General features: G+C 43.5%; 2 protein-coding genes and 1 long non-coding RNA gene across 3 annotated transcripts in view; 2 read left to right on the forward strand and 1 right to left on the reverse strand.

The window, feature by feature from the left end:
* LOC146662904 (ryanodine receptor 2-like) overlaps nucleotides 1-23,342 on the forward strand; it is a 317,890-nt gene that overhangs the window by 142,361 nt on the left and 152,187 nt on the right. The window contains exons 27-39 of the mRNA XM_085415489.1: nucleotides 970-1,074; nucleotides 1,776-1,950; nucleotides 3,453-3,661; nucleotides 3,780-3,950; nucleotides 4,905-5,050; nucleotides 5,213-5,327; nucleotides 5,489-5,649; nucleotides 8,810-8,966; nucleotides 13,633-13,719; nucleotides 14,139-14,270; nucleotides 18,654-18,748; nucleotides 18,835-19,010; nucleotides 19,368-20,020. Of these exons, the coding sequence (XP_085271615.1) occupies nucleotides 970-1,074; nucleotides 1,776-1,950; nucleotides 3,453-3,661; nucleotides 3,780-3,950; nucleotides 4,905-5,050; nucleotides 5,213-5,327; nucleotides 5,489-5,649; nucleotides 8,810-8,966; nucleotides 13,633-13,719; nucleotides 14,139-14,270; nucleotides 18,654-18,748; nucleotides 18,835-19,010; nucleotides 19,368-20,020 (2,382 nt within the window). The remainder of the gene's footprint in view (nucleotides 1-969; nucleotides 1,075-1,775; nucleotides 1,951-3,452; nucleotides 3,662-3,779; nucleotides 3,951-4,904; nucleotides 5,051-5,212; nucleotides 5,328-5,488; nucleotides 5,650-8,809; nucleotides 8,967-13,632; nucleotides 13,720-14,138; nucleotides 14,271-18,653; nucleotides 18,749-18,834; nucleotides 19,011-19,367; nucleotides 20,021-23,342) is intronic.
* The window catches only part of LOC146662905 (uncharacterized), a 413,626-nt gene that overhangs the window by 133,179 nt on the left and 257,105 nt on the right, over nucleotides 1-23,342 (reverse strand). The gene's annotated exons all lie outside the window — the stretch shown is intronic.
* Nucleotides 21,389-22,942, forward strand: LOC146662906 (uncharacterized). The gene has a single exon (XM_085417313.1). The coding sequence runs from the start codon at nucleotides 21,389-21,391 to the stop codon at nucleotides 22,940-22,942; it is 1,554 nt and encodes a 517-aa protein (XP_085273439.1).

Raw genomic sequence — 23,342 nt, forward strand, 5'->3', positions numbered from 1 at the left:
GTCTATCACACCAGGCAAGACCCCAGGTGCAGGCTGTGTAAAGATGCCCCAGAGACAATCCAGCACATAACAGCAGGGTGCAAGATGCTAGCAGGCAAGGCATACATGGAACGCCATAACCAAGTGGCCGGCATAGTGTACAGGAACATCTGTGCCGAGTATAACCTAGAAGTCCCGAGGTCAAAATGGGAGATGCCCCCAAGGGTGGTGGAGAATGACCGAGCTAAGATCCTGTGGGACTTCCAGATACAGACGGACAAAATGGTGGTGGCTAACCAACCGGACATAGTGGTGGTAGACAAACAGAAGAAGACGGCCGTAGTGATCGATGTAGCGGTTCCGAATGACAGCAATATCAGGAAGAAGGAACACGAGAAGCTGGAGAAATACCAAGGGCTCAGAGAAGAGCTCGAGAGGATGTGGAGGGTGAAGGTAACGGTGGTCCCCGTGGTAATCGGAGCACTAGGTGCGGTGACTCCCAAGCTAGGCGAGTGGCTCCAGCAGATCCCGGGAATAACATCGGAGATCTCTGTCCAGAAGAGCGCAGTCCTGGGAACAGCTAAGATACTGCGCAGGACCCTCAAGCTCCCAGGCCTCTGGTAGAGGACCCGAGCTTGAAGGATAAACCGCCCGCAGGGGCGTGCTGGGTGTTTTTTTTATATATATATATATATATATATATAAACTTGTTTTTAGACTGTGGAGCTTGAAACTAGAAAATTTTCACTTGTTCCATTGGCAGATTTTTTTCCCTCTTATTTCAAGCAACAATATCTTGTATTAAGTGAAAAAAATCTGCCAATGGAACAAGTGAAAATTAATATAGTTAGTATATCTTACTCTTTAGCTGATTTTGTCTTATTTTAAATGTGATGAAATTATTTTGACTAGAAATAAGACAAATATGCCTTTTATTATATTTGTAAAACACTTTCCAAACTGGATATTAACGTGGTCCTAATCATGTAGGTTCTAACAGCTGGAGAGATGAGGGTCGGCTGGGCCAGGCCAGGATGTCTACCAGACCAGGAGCTGGGCTCTGATGATCAGGCATTTGTCTTTGATGGCTTCAAGGTGCAGTCATTTCACAAATCTCATTTATTTATTACATTCAGGCATTTTTTTTTATTTCTAATGTGAATGTTCATTATCTTTACACAGAAAAATGAAAAACATCAGCCTCTTTACAATAACCTACATTTTTAATAAATGAGTCAGTTTTACATCCTATGATTAGTTCTTAATCCAACTTATAGTTATGAAAAAATACAATCTCTTTTAACACTTGTTATTCTGAGATCAGGTCCTGAGTTGTAAAAGGACTGACTGGACACTTTAGGTTAGAGACAAATTATTGCTCCAGGTGAAAAAGCTTGAAGTATCTCAGCTTTTTATTCATGAGTGGGTAGGGGAAGAGTGGGGAACCGATGGGTAGACTGCCAGTGCAGTGATGACATCAGCAATCTTTGGTCCAGGTCTTTCATGTTCAACTTGAAGGAGTTGAACCCGCACACATCTTGTGTTGGCCAAGGAGAGAGTGGCCTGGCCTGGTTACTTAGACCACTTTCACAGTGACCTTAATAAGCACTAAACAATGGATGGATGTATAGACAATTTGATTCATACTATGAGCATCATAGAAATGGCAAAAACAGTCAATATTTTTTCTAATGGGTAGACAAAAGCCTTGGTAATAACACCACTACATCTCCACACTGATCATCCCTGTAACTGCATGTGTGTGCACGCACCCCTGCATGTACTGTGTTTTCTAGGTGCAGCGCTGGCACCAGGGGAATGAACACTTTGGCCGAGCCTGGCAGATAGGAGATGTGGTGGGCTGCATGGTGGATCTGAATGAGCACACCATGATGTTCACACTCAATGGAGAAGTGTTGCTGGATGATTCTGGATCAGAGCTGGCCTTCAAGGACTTTGAAGTCGGTGAAGGTCAGTACTCTGTCCTGGACAGCACATGCATTTGTAAAAACAGGAGACACTGCTCATTTTCAAGACCAAAGAGTAAATCTTACTAAACATACCAACTAGGGAAAGCAGGTGGCCCAAGTGTTCTTCTGGGTAAATAACTGATGAAAGAACATATTTACTCAATTATTAGTCTGTCAATTTTGTTAGCCTGTTTCTTACATTTAATTAAATGTGTTTCTCCTATGTTTCAAAGTTTGTAACTATGATTTTTTTAACAGCTGACTATTTCTGTAGGAAACTCTTAAAATGTCAGTCGTTACTTAGAAAACTTTTAACACAGAGGTTGGAACCAGCAAACTTTGGCATTTGAAAAAAACAACAACTAAATGACTGACCATACTGTTGCCAGTTAATTTTTAAACCAATGATGATAGATATAAATATATTTCGTCAGTAGTAAATATATTGAAAAGCAAAGCTTTTATCACAAAGGTGCAACATCTGGATACACTGTATGAAATATAGGATATCTTTCAATAAGAAGCTGTTTATATTAGAGTGTAAGATACCAACTCTTCACAGCAATTTTAAGACAGTATAGAGATATCAAATGTCTATCCTAGAAGAATATGTTTATGTGGTGGAGGAATATAAGGATCCAGGTGTCCACATATACAACCAGCTGAAGTGGAAGACCAATACAGAGGCTGTACAAAATTAGGGAAGGAGCAGGAAATGGGCATTTCCTAAGGAAGCACAGAGTCTGTCATTTTTTTAAGCCGAAGCCAAATTATTATTTGGCTGTCTATGCAATTGTCACTGTGTCCAGTGTTTTAAACAGATCAATGAAGTGCACAGTGCATCTCCTTCTATACAACACAGTCATCATTTACTATCTTACAAGCTGATGCCGAGGCGCTTAACCAGCATATCCTTTGAACTGCAGTTTAGTTTAAGACTGATGGCAAAAAACACTTTGAATGCTTCAGGTTTCTTCTTGGAAGTCAGAGTAACTCCACTTTTAGAAACAGGATATTTATACCTCTGTTTTATTAATAGTCCTAAAGCTCAGTAATGTTATCTGGACAGCAGCCGATAAGTCTACCAGATTCATTTCTTAGCATTGTCTTCTTTGATTTAAGGCTCCCAAAGGTAAATATGTCAGAATAGTTTTGATGATAACTCACTTCCCAACATCTCTTCTCTTCTTCTTTCTCTTTTCTGTCCTCCGGTCCTGTCCATTCTGATTGTAATAACTTAAAATGTAAAAAAAAAAAAAAAGATCAAATAACCTATGACAATCAAGTGGACCAGCAAAAGCCGTAATGGTCTGCTTGGGAAAATAAACCTGTTGGGCGTATTTCTTGGCCAGAGAGGCAAAAACAAAACATAATTTTGGTGATTAAGGAGCACTGACTATGATAGCATTTAGATGTGAAAGAAGCAGATTATCTAGTGCGCAGATTTTAAGATACATAATTAATATATGTTTTATAGGATTTGACTGTTTTTGTCTGTCACAGGTTTTATACCAGTTTGCAGTCTGGGTGTGTGTCAGGCTGGGAGAATGAACTTTGGTAAAGATGTCAGCACTTTAAAGTACTTCACCATTTGTGGCCTACAAGAAGGCTATGAGCCTTTTGCTGTTAACATGAACCGGGATGTCACCATGTGGCTTAGCAAGAGGCTCCCTCAGTTTGTACCAGTACCCCTCCACCACCAACACATCGAGGTGAGGACAGGACCGTGGATACATTTCAACACATTCTCAATATTTAACAAACGTGTTGAATAAATAACCAAAAAATAAGCTGAGCTGAATAAAACATATGTTTGTGTTTCTTTTTCAGGTGACGAGGATAGACGAGACAATAGAGTCGTGTCCATGCCTGAAGGTCACTCAGAAGTCCTTCGGCTCACAGAACAGCTACACTGACATTACCTTCTACAGACTTAGCATGCCCATAGAATGTGCCGAAACCAGGTGCCCACCAAACGGCAGCCTCTTCTCACCAAAGAGGGTAACAGATACTTTTTGTAAAACTCACATAAATGCAATCAAAAATGCATAAATGCAAATGCAGGAGCTGGAGTTCTCTGGGCAAAAATGCCTTGTTAGAGGTCTGAAGAGAATGATCATCCGCGTTGAGCTGCAGCAGTAACTCAAATCGCCTCTTGTTACAAACAATGTGCAGAAGTGTGGGGCTTGGTGTGTTTATTTCCAGTTGTAGCTTTTCTGAAAGAATTTTCTTCACTTTCTCCTCTGTTCAGGTCTCCCCCAGTGACTCCACAATACGCTCAGTTACTAGGTTGTTACGCCATCTTGTTAGTGACAGCCAACAGAATGTCACACACGTTGAATGTTAGAGTTCAATTTTTCAGTTTCAGATTTTATGTGATCCACGTCTTTATGTGTAAACTGAAGGCCTGTTTAGATCTTGTATAACTCACTTTTTATTGCCTCTGTTCTGGAGTTTATTGAATCCATAATGACTCTGACAAAGCTTTTAAAGTTTTCCTGTTGCTGTTGTAGCAACACCAAGTCATAAGAGTCCCATATTCGTCGTCTGATTCTGTCTCTGCTCTGGATTTAGGTGGCATTTTACAACACTGTTAACTTGATATCTGACACCTGGCTTCTCTCACAGTTTTCTAGCTTGTGACGTTGAAATAATTTATAATTAATAATGTTATAGTAGTCGTAGTGATTCTGTTAAAGCTGCTGTGAAACATGGAGACTGATATCTAACTACATTAGTTGAACAAAATCATGTTCAACTCCTTCACAACATTTTTTAACAATTTTCTTAGTTTTTTTACAAAGTCTCATGAATCCACTGAACAAACCGTGACTAAAAGGTCTGGGTGATATTATACAGAGTGACCTAAAACAGAGTTTAACAGATTTATGTCAGGACTTCTTTGATTACTTCCTGTTGCAGTGGTGTTGTGCATTCAGTTGTGTGTTTCTGCAGGAGTTGGAGGACTTTGAAAATGTGTCAGATTTTGAGGTCCTGATGAAGTCATCTCACAGTCATAATGGTCCCAATGGACCCGACAGAGATGAATTCAACAACCACAAAGATTATAACCAGGAGAAGCCCTCCAAGCTCAAACAGCGGTAATCCCTCCATCCTCTCAACAAACCCTTGACTCATTAACATCACATTAATGAGGCTTCAGATTGTTAAATGTTCCTCTTGTGATATTTATCCAAGGTTTTGAACTCTAGCAATCTCTTTCCTCTCTTTCATGGTGTTTATTTCTTAATCCAATCTACCAGGTTGACGCTGAAGAGAAACAAGCCAGACAACAGCTGTCCCTCATCTGCTCGTGTATCGGAGGAGGTGATGGCTGATGACAGAGTTAGCTCTGATTTCCTCATGCAAGCCTCCACTGTAAGACAACTGTCATGATGCGTAGCTCATAAATCCAGTGAGCAAGTGTGGCTTGATTTATAGGAGATGAATGTTTTTTGCTGAACCTGGTTCAAAATGCTCAGTGTGCTTTAACTCCTGTATTGGTTTACATGTGATTGCACCTCTTGCTCTTTCTGCAGTACTACTATTCAGTGCGGATCTTCCCAGGTCAGGAGCCCAGCAGTGTTTGGGTAGGCTGGGTGACTTCTGACTTCCATCAGTACGACCCGTGCTTTGAGCTGCACAAGGTCCGGACTGTCACGGTTACCCTGGGAGATGAAAAGGGCAAAGTTCATGAGAGGTTAGTCAAGTCTCTTGTGGAAGTGTATGGATAGGTTTCTGGGCTGAGTGGCATGTTGCAACAGAGCTGCAGGATTTTGCGTGAGTGTAAGAATGTTTCACCTGTTTATCAGCTTGTTTATGTTTTATCATAGACTTTATGCAAGGTTGGCTGTAGCTACACTAGATGTCATGATAAAGGGTGGATCTGACAGCGAATGGTGGGCTCATGAATGACTTGTCATTAGCCAGTGGGTGTCCTGTGTCCTTCATTTTCTCAGTCACAGCCACACCATAGATGACTGTTAAAACATGTTATGAACTGGGAAACCTCCCATACAGTAGGATATAAGCAATGCTATGAAAAAGCTTTTTAAATGGACATTTTAACATGGGAGTCTGTGGGGATTGATTTGCTTTTGGAGCCAGCCTCAAGTGGCCTCTAGAGGAACTGCAGCTTCTGGAACTTTGGCTTTGATGTCATATTTCTGCCCGTTGCCTCTTGTTTGTGATATTGTGCATCACCAAGCTGAAGTACAACAGGTGAGATAGAATTTGCAGAAAATGTTAAATTTTTGTGATTTATATCGTTATCGGACGATAGATGTCTTATATCGGGATATGAGATTTTGGTCATATTGCACAGCCCTAGTCCAGCTCTACATTTGCACCTAAAGATCAAAGGTCACTCTTTCGAGGATGCCAGTGTTCACAGTTTGGACTGAGAAGACAGATGATTTGAAAGACGTGATACATGTCCACTGTAAATAGACATCATGAACAGAGGTGGTGGCTTAGAACACGAACTGTCAGCCACCTACAATGCAGATTCCTTCCCTGAACACCACTCACATTTTGTGTTAGGTGGCCTAATAGGTCAAATCGTAGGGTGATGCACGGTCTCACAGTGGTAGACCCACTCCCTTTTTCAACCCTGGCTAATGTGATGAAGCACATGATTAACGACCCTCTTAAGGGACAACCCTCATTAAGGGTTAAAGACCTCAGACTCTCCACCATTTGGTTTAAGAACTTGAAGAAGCCTCTTGGATGAGAGTTTAAACATCTTCATGAGTTCCAGTCACTTTCTCTCCAAGCTCCTTAGATTACCTTGCACTCTTTAGTGTCGTTGGGAAAAACACCAGCACACGATATGACCAACTGCATGCACACAGTTTTTGCAATGATGTTTGTGGATTGGAAACGTTCTAGAAACCCTGCATTTGAAAAAAAAAATCCATTGCTCCCTTTATCCATTGCTCCCTGTGGTCGGCATGAAGCTGGACACTCTGGTGACAGTGGCAGAGAAAAGGACATTAAAGAAACTGCTGGACATTATGAACAATGCTGGGCATCCTCTGCACACGGCCATAAACAATCAGAAGAGTCTGTTCAGTGACAGGTTGCTTCTCCCCAAGACAAGAACTAACAGACTTAAAAACTCCTTTGTCCCACACGCCATCAGACTGTTTAACTCCTCTCTGGAGGGGAGAGGGAGGGGAAACAGGAGGACAAAGGAGGGGGGAACAACTAAGCTGTAGTGCCTCTTCACCTCACTGTACAATACCTTGTGCAATACTTTTTGTAAATAGTCAACAGTGCAATAGACTCAATACTTGAAATGTGCAATTCACTTGTATTTTTATTTTTTATTCCTATTTATTCTATTTATCCCCTTCGTATATTTTATTTATATTTGTCTCTGTATTTATATATGTGTGTGTGTGTGTGTATATATATATATATATATATATATAACAATTCTGTAACTGTAACTTCGGTCGTTGCTGTGCTTTTTGGAAGTCGAATTTCCCAGAGGAACCCACCCGAGGGATTAATAAAGTTCTATCTTATCTTATCTTATCTTATCTTATCTTATCTTATCTTATCTTATCTTATCTTATCTTATCTTATCTTATCTTATGCTCACTCTTCCTTAGGGCTTACTAGATGCTGAAGTACTGCGACTAAAACTTAAGGACATCTGCACCAAAAACGCAGTTCCAGATGGCTCTGGCTCAATTATAACCACAGAGCTATAAATAATGCACAAATTATATGTTTTTGCTTCTTTCATCTCTTTGTATGGGATCAGCCCTGGTGACGGATACATCAGTGTGTTACTGTTCCCTCCATTTAGGCTGAAATTGGTCTGACGTTTGAAGCCGGCAGTGCAGGGAACTAAAAACTCCCTTCAAATGTCTTCAATGTAAAGCAATACACCTTTTCTTTTTTATAAATTTAAGGAAAAGAATGTACAGATATCTGTGTGAAAATGTAGGGTTTACAGTAAAAAGTTGTCAGAAAATAAATGGTCAAGTAAAATAGAGATACCTGAAAATTCTTCTTAAGCAGAATAACAAAGTATTTGAACTTCAGCACTTCCCACCCCTCAACTCTATGATGACCTTTCTCACTTGTACTGCCATCTCTTTGGAGCTTATATTCAAAATTAAAGTCAGCAATTAATCTGTGCTACAATACACCGGGGAAGCCTGGATTTTAAGCCTTTTGGGACTGTTATGTTGGACACTGAATTATTATTGACATTCATAACGCACATCTACACCATCATAACATCTTGTTTAGAGCAGCACAACATTTTCCATTAATGTACCGGGCAATCTTAGGAAAACTCACTTTTCTTTATTGCAGCCACCACACACTCCTGTAAAGGCTTACAGACACAAACTGATTCATTCACTAAAATACTTAAACATCGAGAAATGCACAGATCCAGATAAACACATAAACACATGCAAACTACCTCATCCAGAAGATACAGGATGCAGTTAAAGAACGGGGCAGGATGCTAACCCCATGTTGCTCTCGAATGCATTGTTCTGAATATGAGTGTGTGTGTGTGTGCGTGTGTGTCTTAGCTAGAATGCAGTAGAAAAGTGGTACATAGGAACCAGTCCATTTACCATTTAGTCTGAAAAACAAAGGAACTGGCCAATTCAATTTTCAAATAATTTGAAAATAGAGACTACGTATAAAAATAATTAAAGATCTTAAGACGTTCATGCAAAAATTCTATAAAACCCCTCGAATTAAAGCTGAATATCTGCACTTCAGTCACATATTGGTTGTTTGACTTAAAATCCACTGTTGTGATGTACAGAGGCACAACAGAAAATTATGGACCTAACGCTACATTACTTTCCACTTGTGTCCTGCAGCATAAAACGCAGCAACTGTTACATGGTGTGGGGTGGAGAAAGCAGCAGCCCCACTCAGGGGAGGAACAACGGCTTAGAGATTGGCTGCCTGGTTGACACTACAAACGGTCTGCTGACATTCACAGCCAATGGCAAAGAACTCAGCACATACTACCAGGTAAATATGTATGCTTTGATTCCAGGTTTTCATTTTTGTACATCATTTTATTTTTTTATTCTGCAAGAAAATAGGTGCTTTTTTGTTTTTTGAACCAGTTCTGATAAAACCATGTCTCCATCTACAAACACACTATGTTGTCCTCCACCTTTCCTCGCCTACTAATGAACCAGGCATCCACTGACTCATCAAAAAAATACATATATGGATCTCTAAGTTATTAGACATTTAACCAGTTTCTGTAATGTTGCCTCTGTACACCACAGTGTATTCTAAAACAGTGAAGATGTGACTGAAGTGTAGCATTAATCGTTGGAGTTGATTTCAAGCAATGTGATGTACAAAGAAATATGATGCAAGTGAAGGAAGCAATAATTAATGTGCACAACCAACTTAACCTGTCAAGAATTATATAAACTTTGCATGCAAATCATCAGAGTCTTAAAAAGAAGGAATGCACTTCTCAGCACAGCAACACCACAAGAGTCAAGAAATTGTAAAATTATTTCCAGCAGTTTGTGGACTGCTGCTTTCAGTTGACAGGATTTCCAGGTTAGCCTTTGCTGGAAGCTGAAGGTGGGTGTAGTAACATTCCTGCAAAGCATCTTGTGGGATTTCTTGGATTCTAGACTTAAGACAGTCACTGACAAAAGATTTTAATCCAAGTATTAAAATCAATCCTGATATTTCATATCCAATTACTTTTGAGCCCCTGATAATGGGACACTATAAAAATGGCTGTAATTCACTACTCAGGGAATTTGAAACCCACTGAATTAAAGCTAAAATTTTACACTTTGATCACATCTTAATTGTTTGTTTTAAAATCCAGTGTGGTGGTGTACTGAGGCAAAGTAAAAAAAAAAAAAACCTCACTGAATTCAAATAAAGGTCTAAAAGAAAACTGAATGGAATGTAGCTAAGAAATAATCTTAGATTTAAATTAAAACTTAAATCAACAGTTTGGCAGAAATTGCTATCACACTTCCAACAAAATGCAGGTAGCAGTACTGTAGTACTGCTAGCAACTACAGTTGTGGTCACAAGTTAACAGAGAGTCATTGTGGGAAATACTGTGATGGCAATTTTAGGCTTGTGTTGATTTCTTTGAATTGTGGAATGACTGAATAGATTGAAGTTCGAATTTATTTTGGATTTTTAGTGAAAAGATATAAGATCCACTAATATTTGGTTGAATGTCAATTAGCAAGTTACACCTCAACCATACATATTCGTTAGCTACCAGTTCGCTTCTGCCATAATTCTGGATGTTCTGGATATTTGTAACACCCAGTTGTGCCCAAATTTCAACCATCTCGCTTTTCATTTGAGGTCCAGAATTTGGGGACCATCCTCTAGCTCAGGGGTCTCCAACTAAAATAGCAAGAGGTCCACTACCTCCGTCATCCAATCAATCTGGGGTCCGAACCTTTTAAATGAAACGACAAAAATATTTTCTTTAATATTTAACTAACAATATAGATTTGTAACTACTGATCAATAATTCGTACGCTTATTAAATCATCTGCTGAACAGAAAAATGCAATCCAGTTAAAGTACGAATGTTAAACAAAAAACTGTTTAACAATGAAATTATGCAATAATCTACACAACATGTATTGCACATAAACCAACAAGTGCTTTAAACGGCGCAGAAAATATGTTTGACAAACCCAACACAACGTAACTTAGAACATATTCCAGAACAGTGCTGGCTCTCACTTCAGTAGGAGGAACTTGCAGGGACATTTGCAGCTAGCATTTTAAACTTTGGTTGAAATGGGCTCAGTTCAATTCTTAAGCATGCATGCAAATGTTCATTAGTCAGTTGTGAGCGAAGCCTGTCCATTTATCTTTTAATGTCCGATTTTCGTGGACTTTATGCATTTTTGACAAAGCCATTCTTTTTTTACTCACTCTGCACCACAAAGTCACCATTGTACTATCAGCAAGCACTATCTCCCAGGGTTGTAATTTAGCAATCTGTGTTGAGGACCTGCAGTTTTTTCTTCTTTGTTTTTTTTTTTGGTGGTTGGTGGTGCAATACCGCCACCAGCTGGCTTGGAGTGTGGACCAGAATTTTGCTGACCCACATAGCTGCCTCTCACACCTGTTCAAAAGTCAGCCACGCAGCCGGCAGGAGTAAATTACCTAACTACATAGTAAAGGATTAAATGCTTTGCGGTCCAGGCAAAACTCCCTTGGGGTCTGGATTTGGACTTGAGTCCTGGGGTTGGGGACCCCGGCTCTAGCTTAATTGTTCCATCCTCTTTGTTCATTGTAGTAATGCCACAGTCAGCGGAACTACATTAAAGCATGATGCTATCACAATCAGATTTGACAGCTAGTACAGTTTTCTTTGGTGTAAAAGCCCCACTCCACTTCATCTTACTCCTCTGCTTGTGGTCAAATAGCTCAATCTTTGTCTTGTCTGACCACAAAACCTTTATCCAGAAGGCATATATATATATATATATATATATATATATATATATATATATATATATATATATATATATATATATATATATATATACACACAAACATGTGCATCCAATCCTTTTGTTTTTTTGAAGTCATTAAACACGTATGCTGTATAGTCATTTTACAATGAAAGAAGAACATTTTAAAAACTTGAGGTTACTCTATACCGTAACCACTATTCTCTGATAAATCCCACTGTGGGGAAACTTAAAGGGTGGCTGTGAAACTGCTGCCAGGACCAGGAGCTCGTACGTAGGGAGGTTCAGACACGGGCGTTCGTGGCCCTTTCATAAAATGGCAGACTAGCGGGTGATGCAGGTTGAAATGGCTCTGGGTGAGAGTAAAAGGAAAGGAATTTCCTGTGAGGCGGGCAAATGTGAATGTCAAAATATGGTATTTTAAGGGTCTGTTGATGTAAAGCAATTTCCTGGGCACACTAGAGTGGGATTTGTCAGCATCCTGAATTTGTACGACCTGAGATGCGGCTTTAGTGCCCTTAAGTCCAGTCGGACGCAGTCCTCCACCCTTCTTGGGAACAAGAAAATTCTTTGAGTAAAAGCTGCATCAGCTCTGCTCCTGAGATATTTCTCACAACGTAAATATTTATTTTTTCAAAATTCTGGATGATTCGCCTTTTACAAGAGAGAAAATCACTCTGGAAAATCTGGGAAGGGTGGTTGCAAATTGCAAGCAGTACCCTTGCTCTAATGTCCTCACAACCCACTCTGGTGTAGGGAGAGCTTGCCACCCTTCTGGTCTTGCTGAGAGAGGGCTCAAAGCCAGGCAGCCCACAGTGGAGGGCGCTTTGGCTTCCTCTTGTGGCAGAAACAGGTTCTGCAACCCTGGCCTGTTTTTGCCCAGCATTCATGGGGCTGGGTACCACAAGGAAATGGACCCCAGTGGTGTTTGTGTGTGAGGGCAATATGTTTTCAACATGTTTTCTGTGTTTTTCACAAACTTTTCCTGTGCCCTGGATGCACTTGATGAGTTTTTAATAAACTGTGTGTGCTAGTGAGACTGTGACCCTTGACTCAGCTGAAAAGCATCTTGTCGTCTCTTTATTGGAATGTGCACTGCGTGATCTAAAATCGGGTCCCAGGCAGAAGACACTTCTTCAAATGGGCTCTGGAACTGGGTCCTGAAGGGAACACAGAGCATGTGCTGGTCCAGCTCATCCATGGGGGATGTTAGGTGGTCAGCTTCTTCTTGTGGTCTGAACAGCAGGCAGGATGTGCTTCCTAGGCCAGTGGGTTCTGCAATTCCAGAGGAACTCGGCAATGAGGGATTTTTAAATGTCTGCATGGCAGCTGGATGACCCCCAGGAAAGGAAGCCCAAGAGTCACCTCTGCTGCTGAGGATAAATTCATCTGAGTCACCAGCCTCAGAAATCACAAGTTAACCTCAGATTAGAGCCCAGATAGATGCCACACAGAGTTCCAGTAGCAGACACATCTCTACATCAACTGTTCAGAGTGTGTGAATCAGGCCTTTATGGTCAAATAGCTGCTAAGAAACCACGACTAAGGAAAAGCAACAAGCAGAAGAGATTTGTATGGGCCAAGAAACACAAGGAATGGACATTAGACCAGTGGAAATCTGTGCTGTGGTCTTTCAAGCATGACCCCTCGTGTGGGGCGTGGTGGAAGCTAACACGCTCTCCAACTTGGCTTTATGGTGAAAAGTAGGCAAACTAAAAACGTGAGTCATGCTAGCGCCCGGTGACCAAGCTGTTAGCTTGCTTGAATAGACTGTTAAGCTAGCACTCACGTTAGCAGTCAGGAGAGATGGGGCTTCTAAGAAGTTAGAAGAGGAATTTGAATGACACTGCGTCACATCCTTTTACAGGGAGGAGGGCGGGACCTCCCTGATGACATAGAGGCTTCTGAGGACAATCCCGCGAGAGCATTCCCCATAGTGAGACACCAAAGCAAATGTTTGAAAGAGACCATGACATTCCTATGATGAATGTATGCAAACTTCTGACCACAACTGTAGGTACAAATCTACTTTGTGTGTCTCAGGCATGTCTCATACTGCACACTCAGTATTACCAGCACAACAACACTAAATCTGACACTCTGACTGCACACTGTGTCTCAAAATTTCAGAGTGCAGCAGTTATGGACTTTGACAGATCACCTCAGCATTTATAGGTAATTTTAGAAACTTTTCCCATGCACAGGTGGAACCCAGTACTAAGCTGTTCCCCGCAGTCTTTGCAAAGGCCACAAGTCCTAATGTCTTCCAGTTTGAACTGGGTCGTATTAAGGTGAGCACACACACACACACACACACACACACACACACACACACACACACACACACACACACACACACACACACACACACACACACACACACACACACACACACATCAAAAACAAAAAGGGAAGAACTGAGAGAATGACTCTTGGTAAAATAATTAATAAAAGAGACTGATCACTGAAAACAACTTCATTTATATGCAAATGGTCAATGGTAACACCATAAGTGAAGACCAAGTCAAAAGGGGTGTTCTGCTGTGTGAGTGGGCCCTGAAACATGTTAAATGAAGTTAAACAAGTCCATTATTGTCAGCAGCTTCTTAGTAGATATATATATATATAGAGAGAGAGATGTATATAGATAGATATATATAGATATGTATGTATTTGGTCATTATCCAACTTTTTCTCTGTGTCCTGTCAGAATGTGATGCCTCTATCAGCTGGTCTGTTTAAGAGTGAGAAGAAGAACCCAGTTTCCCAATGTCCTCCACGGCTGCACGTACAGTTTCTTACTCCTGTTTTATGGAGTCGTGTTTCCAACCACTTCCTTAAGGTAACAGTGTCTTACTATAGTTCTGCATTACTATTACAGACCCGGGACACAAACCTGCCACCTGCAAACTCATGCAGATTGTGTACACTATCCGCCCTTCATAAGCATCTCATATAATAAAGCACTACTTTTAAATTAAATCTCATGCCACTGGCATGACTGATTATTTCCCCTTAAATTGTGCCACATTTGTAAGGAAAACACATGTGTGGTTTGCGCTGCAGAGTTTAGTATGTGGATTTTACCCATGAAAAACTTGTCAAATCTTCTCTGGTAAAAAGAGCTTAATAGTCTAAGGCAGCTTTTCAAGTAATGGCCCATTTTATAGTCCATTTCTATGTCATCTGTCATAGAGACTCAAATGGCATTAAATATAATATCATGTGAAGAAAAAAAATTTGCCCCGTTGCTGATTTCTTATTTATTTCCCTTCTTTTTTTTTTTTTAACATATTTAATATATGGTTAAGCTCCAACACATTTTAATATTAGACAAACATAACCCAGGTAAATCCAAAATATTTGCAGTAATAACTGGTTGTGCCATCCTTGGCCATAAATCTGTCAAAGCACTATGAAGGAATTTTAGCAAAGTGTTCATTTGTATATATTTTTTTTCATTTAGACTTGGAATTGATGGTGTGCTTGGGATCATTGTCCTGCTGACGACATACAGATCTATTTCGAATTAACTGATGATCCCGTTATGTCTTTGCACGGCTTTCACGAGTGCATGCACGAGGTCAAAAATTGGCTCGCAGGTAATTCTCTTATTCTAAATGACAGGAAAACTGAAATTATCGTGTTTGACAATAGTATCCCCCATGGCCAACTCCGTGATGGCCAACACCCCGATCCAGCAGCTGAATCATCTTTAGGAGACAGTCCTGGCACTTATTGGATTTTTTGGGTGCCCTGAAGCCTTCTTCAGAACAATTGAACCTCTTTCCTTGAAGTTCTTGATGATCTGATAATCCGATGATCCAGTTGATTTAGGTGCGATCTTAGTAGCAACAACATACTTGCCTGTGAAGGCCTTTACATGCAACACATTGATGGCTGCCTATGTTTCAAGCATCACCCTTCTTTGTAACGCATCCAGTCTGCTATTCTAATTCATCACCAATATTTGTGTCATTCTCAAAACTTTTGGCCACGACTGTATATACCAAAATATTCTAAAATCAAAACTGAGGCCATTTTTCTGATAGGTAAAGCTTGGCCGAACAACGTGTATGTCAGGAATGCAAAGGCAGGACGATGGATATGGTGTTAAACTGAGGGTTCCCCTTCAGTGATGGAAAGGAGCGGAGGTTCATATCCCAGTGAAACCTCAAACAGTGACACTGGCTGGCTGAGGAGGTCATCAATTTATGGGCATATTCCACCCATGACAGCTGAGAGCTCCAGTGGGACTGTTAAGAAGAAACCACACAACATAGAGCTGCCTCCAGCTCCTGGTTGGCCCTCTCTGCCTGCCCGTTGGTCTGGGAAAGACTCACTTGGGCCGCCAGAACAGAGCAAAAACTCCTTTCAAACCCATGATGTGAACTGTGGACCCCAATCGGACACAATGTCTTGAGCTATGCCAAGGCAGAACAATGAACAGTCAACAGCTTTGCTGTCTCCAAGGGGATGGGAAACCTGGGCAGAGCAATGAAATGTGCAGCTTTAGAAAAACAATCCACAATGGTCCATATGGTGGCATTACCTGAGGATGGTGGTAGTCCACTTATGAAATCCAGGGCGATGTGCGACCAGGGTCTCCTGGGAATAGGCAGGGACCTGAGAAACCCAACTGGTGGAGAGTTGGAGGCCTTATAATGCACACAGGTATAACGAGCAGAAACAAAATCCTGGACATCTCGAGCTAGTGACGGTCACCAGAACAAGCGTTACATCAGTGTTATTGTGCGGTTCTTATCCACAGTTAAACTTAGCAGAGTGGGCCCACTGAATCCCTTTGCTGCGCACTGCGGTGGTTATGTATAGTCAGTTAGGAGGGCCCGTTCCAGGGTCGGGTTTTTCCCACTCTGCGTTTCTCATTAGACCTTCAGTCTCCCATGTGAGGGCCCCTATGATGCAGGCTGCAGGCAGGATGGTCGGATTGAACCGAGTGAAGAACAGGGCCCACCTGGCTTGGCAATAGTTGAGGCGCTTCACCGTTTGCAGGTACTTGAGGTTTTTGCGGCCTTTACAGATGATCAGTGGCTGCTCCGTCCCTTTTAGCCAGCACCTCCATTCCTCCAAGTCGAGCTTTATGGCCAGCAATTCTCGATCTCCCTCGTCATAGTTCCGCTCAGCCTGAACGAGAGAAATATGCACATGGGTGAAGCTTACCCCCAGAGTGCTGGGATAACACCGCTCCAACTCCCAGATCCGACGTGTCCACTTCTACTATGAATGGCTGAGAGAGGTCTGGTTGCAGCAAGATGGGCATGGAGGCAAACTTATTGTTGAGTTCGGAGAATGGTTGCTGTGCCACAGGAGCCCACTGGAAAGGAACTTTGGGAGAGGTTAAACATGCGAAGGGCAGAGCAATGCCACTGAAATCATTGCTGTAGAAATTTACAAAGCCCAGAAACCTCTGCAGCTGCTTATGGGTCTGGGGCTCCGGCCATTCTACCACTGCCTTAATTTTAGCTGGATCCACCTGCAGCTGGCCCTGGTAAATGGCCTGTATTTGTATAGCGCTTTACTAGACCCTAAGGACCCCAAAGCGCTTTACACATCCAGTCATCCACCCATTCACACACTGGTGATGGCAGGTACATTGTAGCCACAGCCACCCTGGGGCTCACTGACAGAGGCGAGGCTGCCGGACACTGGCGCCAGCCGGACCCTCTGACCACCACCAGTAGGCAACGGGTGAAGCGTCTTGCCCAAGGACACAACGACCGAGACTGTCGGAGCTGGGGCTTGAACCGGCAACCTTCCGATTACAAGGCAAACTCCCAACTCTTGAGTCACGATCGCCCCATCCCTGTTCCACAATGAACCCCCCAAAAAGCGACAGACTGAACTTGGAACTCACATTTTAGAAATATAACAGGGAGGTATTGAAAGCTGTTTTCCACTCATCCCCTTCCTTGATCCTTACTAAATGATAGGCATTCCTTAAATCCAATTTTGTGAAAATGGTGGCTTCTTGTAACAGTTCAAAAGCAGAAGATAACAATGGCAGGGGATACTTGTTCTTTGTCGTTATTTTGTTTGGAGGGACTTGGCCTTTTTCTCCACAATGAAGAACCCCGCCCTGAGTGGGGACTTGGAAGGGCGGATTATTCCAGCTGCCAGAGAATCACTGATTTAGTGTTCCATGGCCTCCCATTTCGGCTTAGAAAGACTGTACAGGTGACTGGTGGGGAGTGGTGCCCTCAAGAGCAGATCAATTCCACAGTCATATGGTCTCTGCGGAGGAAGTGAGAGAGCCAAGTCCTTGCTAAATACTTCAGCTAGGTCATGGTAAACTGCAGGAGGCACCGTAGGGGTCAGTTGCAATATGTGCTGGGCTGATGGGATGGGGTGGGTATCCAATATCCCTTTCGCCTGCATCAACTCCCACCTCCAACAGAGTTAGACAGCATTCCGAGGGAGACTGGGGACACTGAGTCCAAATGGTCCACGTTCAGGACCAAAACTGCTGAAGCTGCTGCACTGAGTTGTGGCCGCAAGGTGGTTGGTGCCTGTCATGCACCAACCACCAAACCACATGTCGAACCAGATGGTCAACCCCAGAGGGGAAGGGAACCATCAGCCATGGAAGGAGTCCTATTGAGCTTGGTTAGCCTGAAGGACTTCGGAAGCAGCCGGTGGGTACCAACAGGCCAAGCAGAACGGGGCAGTGGCTGAAGCAAATACTTGAGTTTGGGTGTTTCCTCTAAGGAAGACGTGTCAGTGGGATTAAGGAAATCTGCGAAGCATTCCTTCCAACACCCGACAATGTCCTCAGTCGAAGTCAGCAGCACATTTGACCATGTCCCTTGGGGAGTCCTGTGGGAGGTGCTTAGGCTGCTGCCCTGTGACCTGGTCCCAATTAAGAGGAAGAAAATAGATGGAGGGATGGATTTTTATTGTGGGATTTAAATAAATTCATTTCCACCACCTGGCTGGGGCCTTTCTGTGTGGAGTTTGCACATTCTTCCTGAGTTTGTGTGGGTTCTCTCTGGGTACTCCAGCTTCCTTCCACAGACATGCAGTTAGTCGGGCTAGGTTAATTGGCCAGTCTAAATTGCCCGATAGGTAACGGTTTTCTGTCTCTATCTATGGTAGCTGGGATAAGCCGTTCATGGATGGATGGATAAATATCTTTTCATATAGAGTTTTCTGTAGTACTGAAAAATAATCTCAAATGTAGCGTATGTTGTGTATGACTTTTGTCCAGGTCTCAGTATCCAGAGCAAATGATCGACATGGCTGGCTGGTGCAGTGTAACAAACCTCTGCAGTTCATGTCTCTGCACATACCTGAGGAGAACAGGTACAGTCCACACAGCTAAACACACACACCTTTTCATCCTTCCTCCCTCACATTTCTCATGCAGTGTGTACCTTTCTGTTGCTCAGGTCGTTGGATATCCTGGAACTGTCAGAGCAGAAGGACTTATTAAAATTTCACTACCATACCCTCAGACTGTACTCTGCCATCTGTGCTCTGGGAAACAACCGAGTAGCTCATGCCCTCTGCTCCCACGTGGATGAGGCACAGCTCCTTTACGCTATAGAGAATAAATATATGCCAGGTAACAGACACACTGCTTATAAAGCATATTCTCATTCTCAATTTTCTATATAGTAAACCTACTTTATAGAAACTCTTGAATTTTTTTCTGAATCTATGTCTATTTCTCAGCGTTAGCCTTATAAAATACTGTTCCAATTGTCTGAGTAAAACCACAACCCTTAATCGGACAGCTGGTTAAGAATATGAATAGTGTAATTTTTTTTCATTTCATTTAATTTTTTGACCTTGGCACCTTAGATAGTCCATAAAACAATAAACATAAGAAGAATTAATATGTGCAATAGTACTGAACATGATAAAGAAGCATGTAAACGTTACAGGGCAGACGTCAAACTTGTTCTGTCTGTCCTCACAGGTCTTCTTCGTGCTGGCTACTATGACCTCCTCATCGACATCCACCTGAGCAGCTATGCTACAGCTCGCCTCATGATGAACAATGAGTACATTGTTCCCATGACCAATGACACAAAGAGCATCACTCTGTTCCCAAATGAAAAGAAGAAACATGGCCTGCCAGGCATTGGACTCAGCACCTCTTTGAGACCCAGAATGCACTTCACATCCCCAAATTTTGTTTCCAGGCCCGGACCATCGTGCTTTAACAACGGCAACAGTGGATCAGGAGATTGTTTCCAGTACAGCCCTGAATTCCCCTTAGATATACTGAAAGTTAAAACCATTGAGATGTTGACAGAGGCAGTACGGGAGGGAAGCATGCACGTACGGGACCCAGTAGGAGGAAGCACAGAGTTTCTATTTGTTCCACTCATCAAGCTGTTATATACTATGCTCATCATGGGCGTTTTCCAAAACGGAGATCTGAAGAATATCCTCCGACTGATTGAACCTTCTGTGTTCTGTGAACGACGCAATAAGCAGGATGCACTTTGCATGGAGTTGGAGGTGCTAAAGAAGGGTGAAGCCGAAGGAGGAGGAAAGGAGGGAGTGCTGAATGTCCCCAAAGAAGGACTGTTAGAGATGAAGCTGCCAGAGCCTGTAAAACTCCAGGTGACACTAAGTAGAAACTCCCAGTTTGGAAATGCATTTCTTATATAGAAATTCACTGTTGTTTACCATTTTTGTTTGCTAAGGTAAAGGTCATATTCTGTTTATATTTCAGTTGGGATTATTATAGTTATTCCAACTAGTAACTAGGACCCTCCATGTGCATGCAAGGAAATCTCGAGACCGAGGAAGACCCAAAGCGTAGAACTGAACAGGCATCAGTGACAACTGATACAACTTTCATTAACTCACATATTACCTGACCTAAGTGATTTTACAGACTGTGTAGAGGTCATGCCGAAATAGGAATCCCTACATGAAGTAGTGTGTGTAAAAGGACATTAGCTATAAGCTGATGTGATCAGCACTGAGGTCAGCTTCTCTGGCTGTGATAACAAAGCTGTAGAAAGCAACAAAGTAAAAAAAACATAGCTTATGACAAATCTTGAGACATTTTATCATAGACATCCAGGTGCCAAGATGGTGTGAGCAGTATACTGAAATTAAATCAGAATATTCAACAATCCAATGTAAGCACATGGTTCTGGTTTCTTGGAAAAACACAACACAAGTGCAAAGACAGAAGAAGAATTTCAGTTGTGCAAAAGTCTCAATCAGACATGGGAGCAAAGGTAAATATATGTTGTGCAGTTCTTTTTCTAACTTCGCTCGGTGTTTCACTATGGGAATCGCCTCGGCGTGACCAACTACGGAAGCTCCAATGACACCACGTCTGTCTATGACAGACCTGTCGAGCCGTGCTCAGGGCTCCGCCCCCTCGTACTAACACGGCCGACCAGCTCCTCCTAACTCATTCTCGCTTTCTTCCCGTGAGAAACTACTTTGAGCTCCCTCAGCGCATCCAAGCTAACTTGATTAGCTGCTTAACAGTTCTCAGGCGTCCCGTGTAGGAGTACGTCGCCGAACGCAGTTTTTCCGGTTCCAGTTTGGATCGTGCTGAGTAAGTCCTTCGAAAGAAGTGTACTTAGAGTTGCACTGTGGAACAGCAACCGCGTCAGGCGAGCTGTCCCAGCGGTTCCTGGTTTTAGTTAGCGAGGTAGCCGACGTTGTGTGACTCGGGCTAACGCGTTACGGCGAGCTGTTCGTTCAGTGTCCGGCTAGCATTAACTTGTTAGCAGGCCACGAACCACATTAGCGTCTCACTAGCATTAGCTTGTTGGTCGACCTAGGGTTCGGTTAGCATTAAGTTGCTAACGATATTGGCTAGCGGAGTGCAGCTAACGTGTCACGACGAGCTGACTCCCGCCGCGACTAGATCGGCTTTAACACCCGCTGCTAGTCCTAGCTACTTACGGGCTAACGTGTCGAGACGAGCCTGGTGTAGCCTAGTCTCACCCCTTTCCGCTTACCATGTCTACGGCTCCTACTCCCACCAAAAGGTCGGAGCCGAAGGCTAAAGAGGCTGCATCCCGCCCGTGCCCCGCATCATGCGGTGCCACCATCTCGGGCAGGGACCCTCATCCAATGTGCATCGTCTGTATGGGTGCCAAGCATGCTCAGGCTTCACTGGCGGACCCTCAGGGATGCCCACACTGTGCTTTGATGCCAGAGAAAGTCCTGGAAAGGAGGCTGAGAGTAGCAGTAACGAACAGTCAGGACCCCTGCCTGTCGGCTGCTACTGCTACGAGCGATATCCGTCATCCGCGAGCCTCCACAAGCTGGGCGGACATGATGGAAGAAGAGTCCCCGCTCATGCCCCCATCGTTCGAGCACCTCCTCGATCAAAACGTGGGCGAGCCGGGTGGCGAGGACGCGGAGGGCGATGCCGACTCCGACCTCCTCGACCTGGAGGACATGGATGAGGAACAGGAGGATGACTCTACCTTTCCTCCCCAGCAGTCCAGGCCACCGAGTGGGGCTGAAGTTGCACCCCTGGTGGACAGCAATTTGTACGAGGTCTGCAAACGGGCTGCTGCCAAGCTAGGCATCCCATGGCCAGCCGCCCAGGATGCCGAAGGGGCAGAACGCGACCTGTATGACGGCAAGAGGCTCCCACCAGCCTTGCCGCCATCAAAGCAGCTTCTGCCAGCAGTCCCAGCCTGCATGAAAGAAATGAGTCGCTATTGGTCAAGCCCTTTTAAAAGCAAGCTTCCGACCAAGGGCTGCTCTAAGCTTGAGATCCAGGGGATGGGTGAACTGGGGCTGACTGAACCCCCAGCAGTGGAGCCTTCAGTGGCGTATCACCTTCACCCTAACCGCAGGGCAGTCTCAGCTTCTTCTAGCATTTCTTTGCCCAACAAGATAGATTGCCTCACGGCATCTATTTATCAAAGGACGTACAAATATGCTGCACAGTCAGTATGCTCGCTTAATGCAGTCACACTGCTATCAGCATATCAGGCAGAAATTCTGGAAGACATGGGCCGTCAGCTTGACTCGGGTTCCCCGAACCCAGCCCTCTGGGATGAAATCTGCGTGGTTAATGATCTCATTCTTCGCTCCTCCAGGGGAGCAGTCCAAGGGTGTGGTCGCGTTATGGGCCTTGCAGTCTCGGGTGAGAGAGCCTTGTGGCTAAACCTGTCAGGCCTGGGTGATGCTCAGAAGGCTGAGGTCATGGATGCAGCCTATGACCCCACCAAGGGTCTCTTTGGCCCAGCCCTGGAGAGAATGAGAGAAACAAGCACCCGCAGAAAGCAGGAGGGTGAAGCATTCAATCTCTGCTTACCCAGAAAACCTAACTCTCAGCCCCAGCAGGTGCCAAGAGCTGGCTTTGCAGCAACAGCAGCAGCTGTGAGAGGGAGACAGAGTGGGGTCAGAATGCAGAGAGGAGCAGGAGGCCAGCAGGGTGCCCACCAGGCCAAGGTAGAGAACCGAAGACCTTGGGGCAAGCATTCCTTTGCAGCAGTTGCTGCAAAGAACAAGCCGTCACACCCCGGAGAGGGGAAAAAGAAGCGGTCAGCCTAGCACACCTGCAGCATTCTGTGTCACCCCTCTTTTCTTCCCCAAAGAGAAGGAAGGTGTTAGAAGGGGTAACCAAATCACTCCAAAGTTCAGGGTCTCCGGAAGTTTCCAGTTCACCAGGAGCACTCTCTCAGTCTCCTCCTCCAGTTCAGGGAGGACAGACTTGTGGACAAATGGCGCAGTGTCACCAAACACTTCTAAGCACTCTGTCTGTGTCACCAAGCACTGCCCAGAGTCACCAGACACTTCACTGTGGTTTGGGGGTAACAAAAGAAATAAAACGTGCATTTCTGCAGCCAGGCAGTTTGCCAAGGGCATGTCCCCCCAGTTTCAAAATAAAAACAAAAGAAAATCACTGCAATTTTTCTTTGTTCCCAGCGGGGGGAGCTCACGCTCTTCCCGA

Source organism: Rhamphochromis longiceps, linkage group LG8 (genome assembly GCF_057381845.1).
Source record: "Rhamphochromis longiceps isolate RC_006_pf linkage group LG8, R_longiceps_female_GT1.1, whole genome shotgun sequence".
In the NCBI taxonomy this organism is placed as follows: Eukaryota; Metazoa; Chordata; class Actinopteri; order Cichliformes; family Cichlidae; genus Rhamphochromis; species Rhamphochromis longiceps.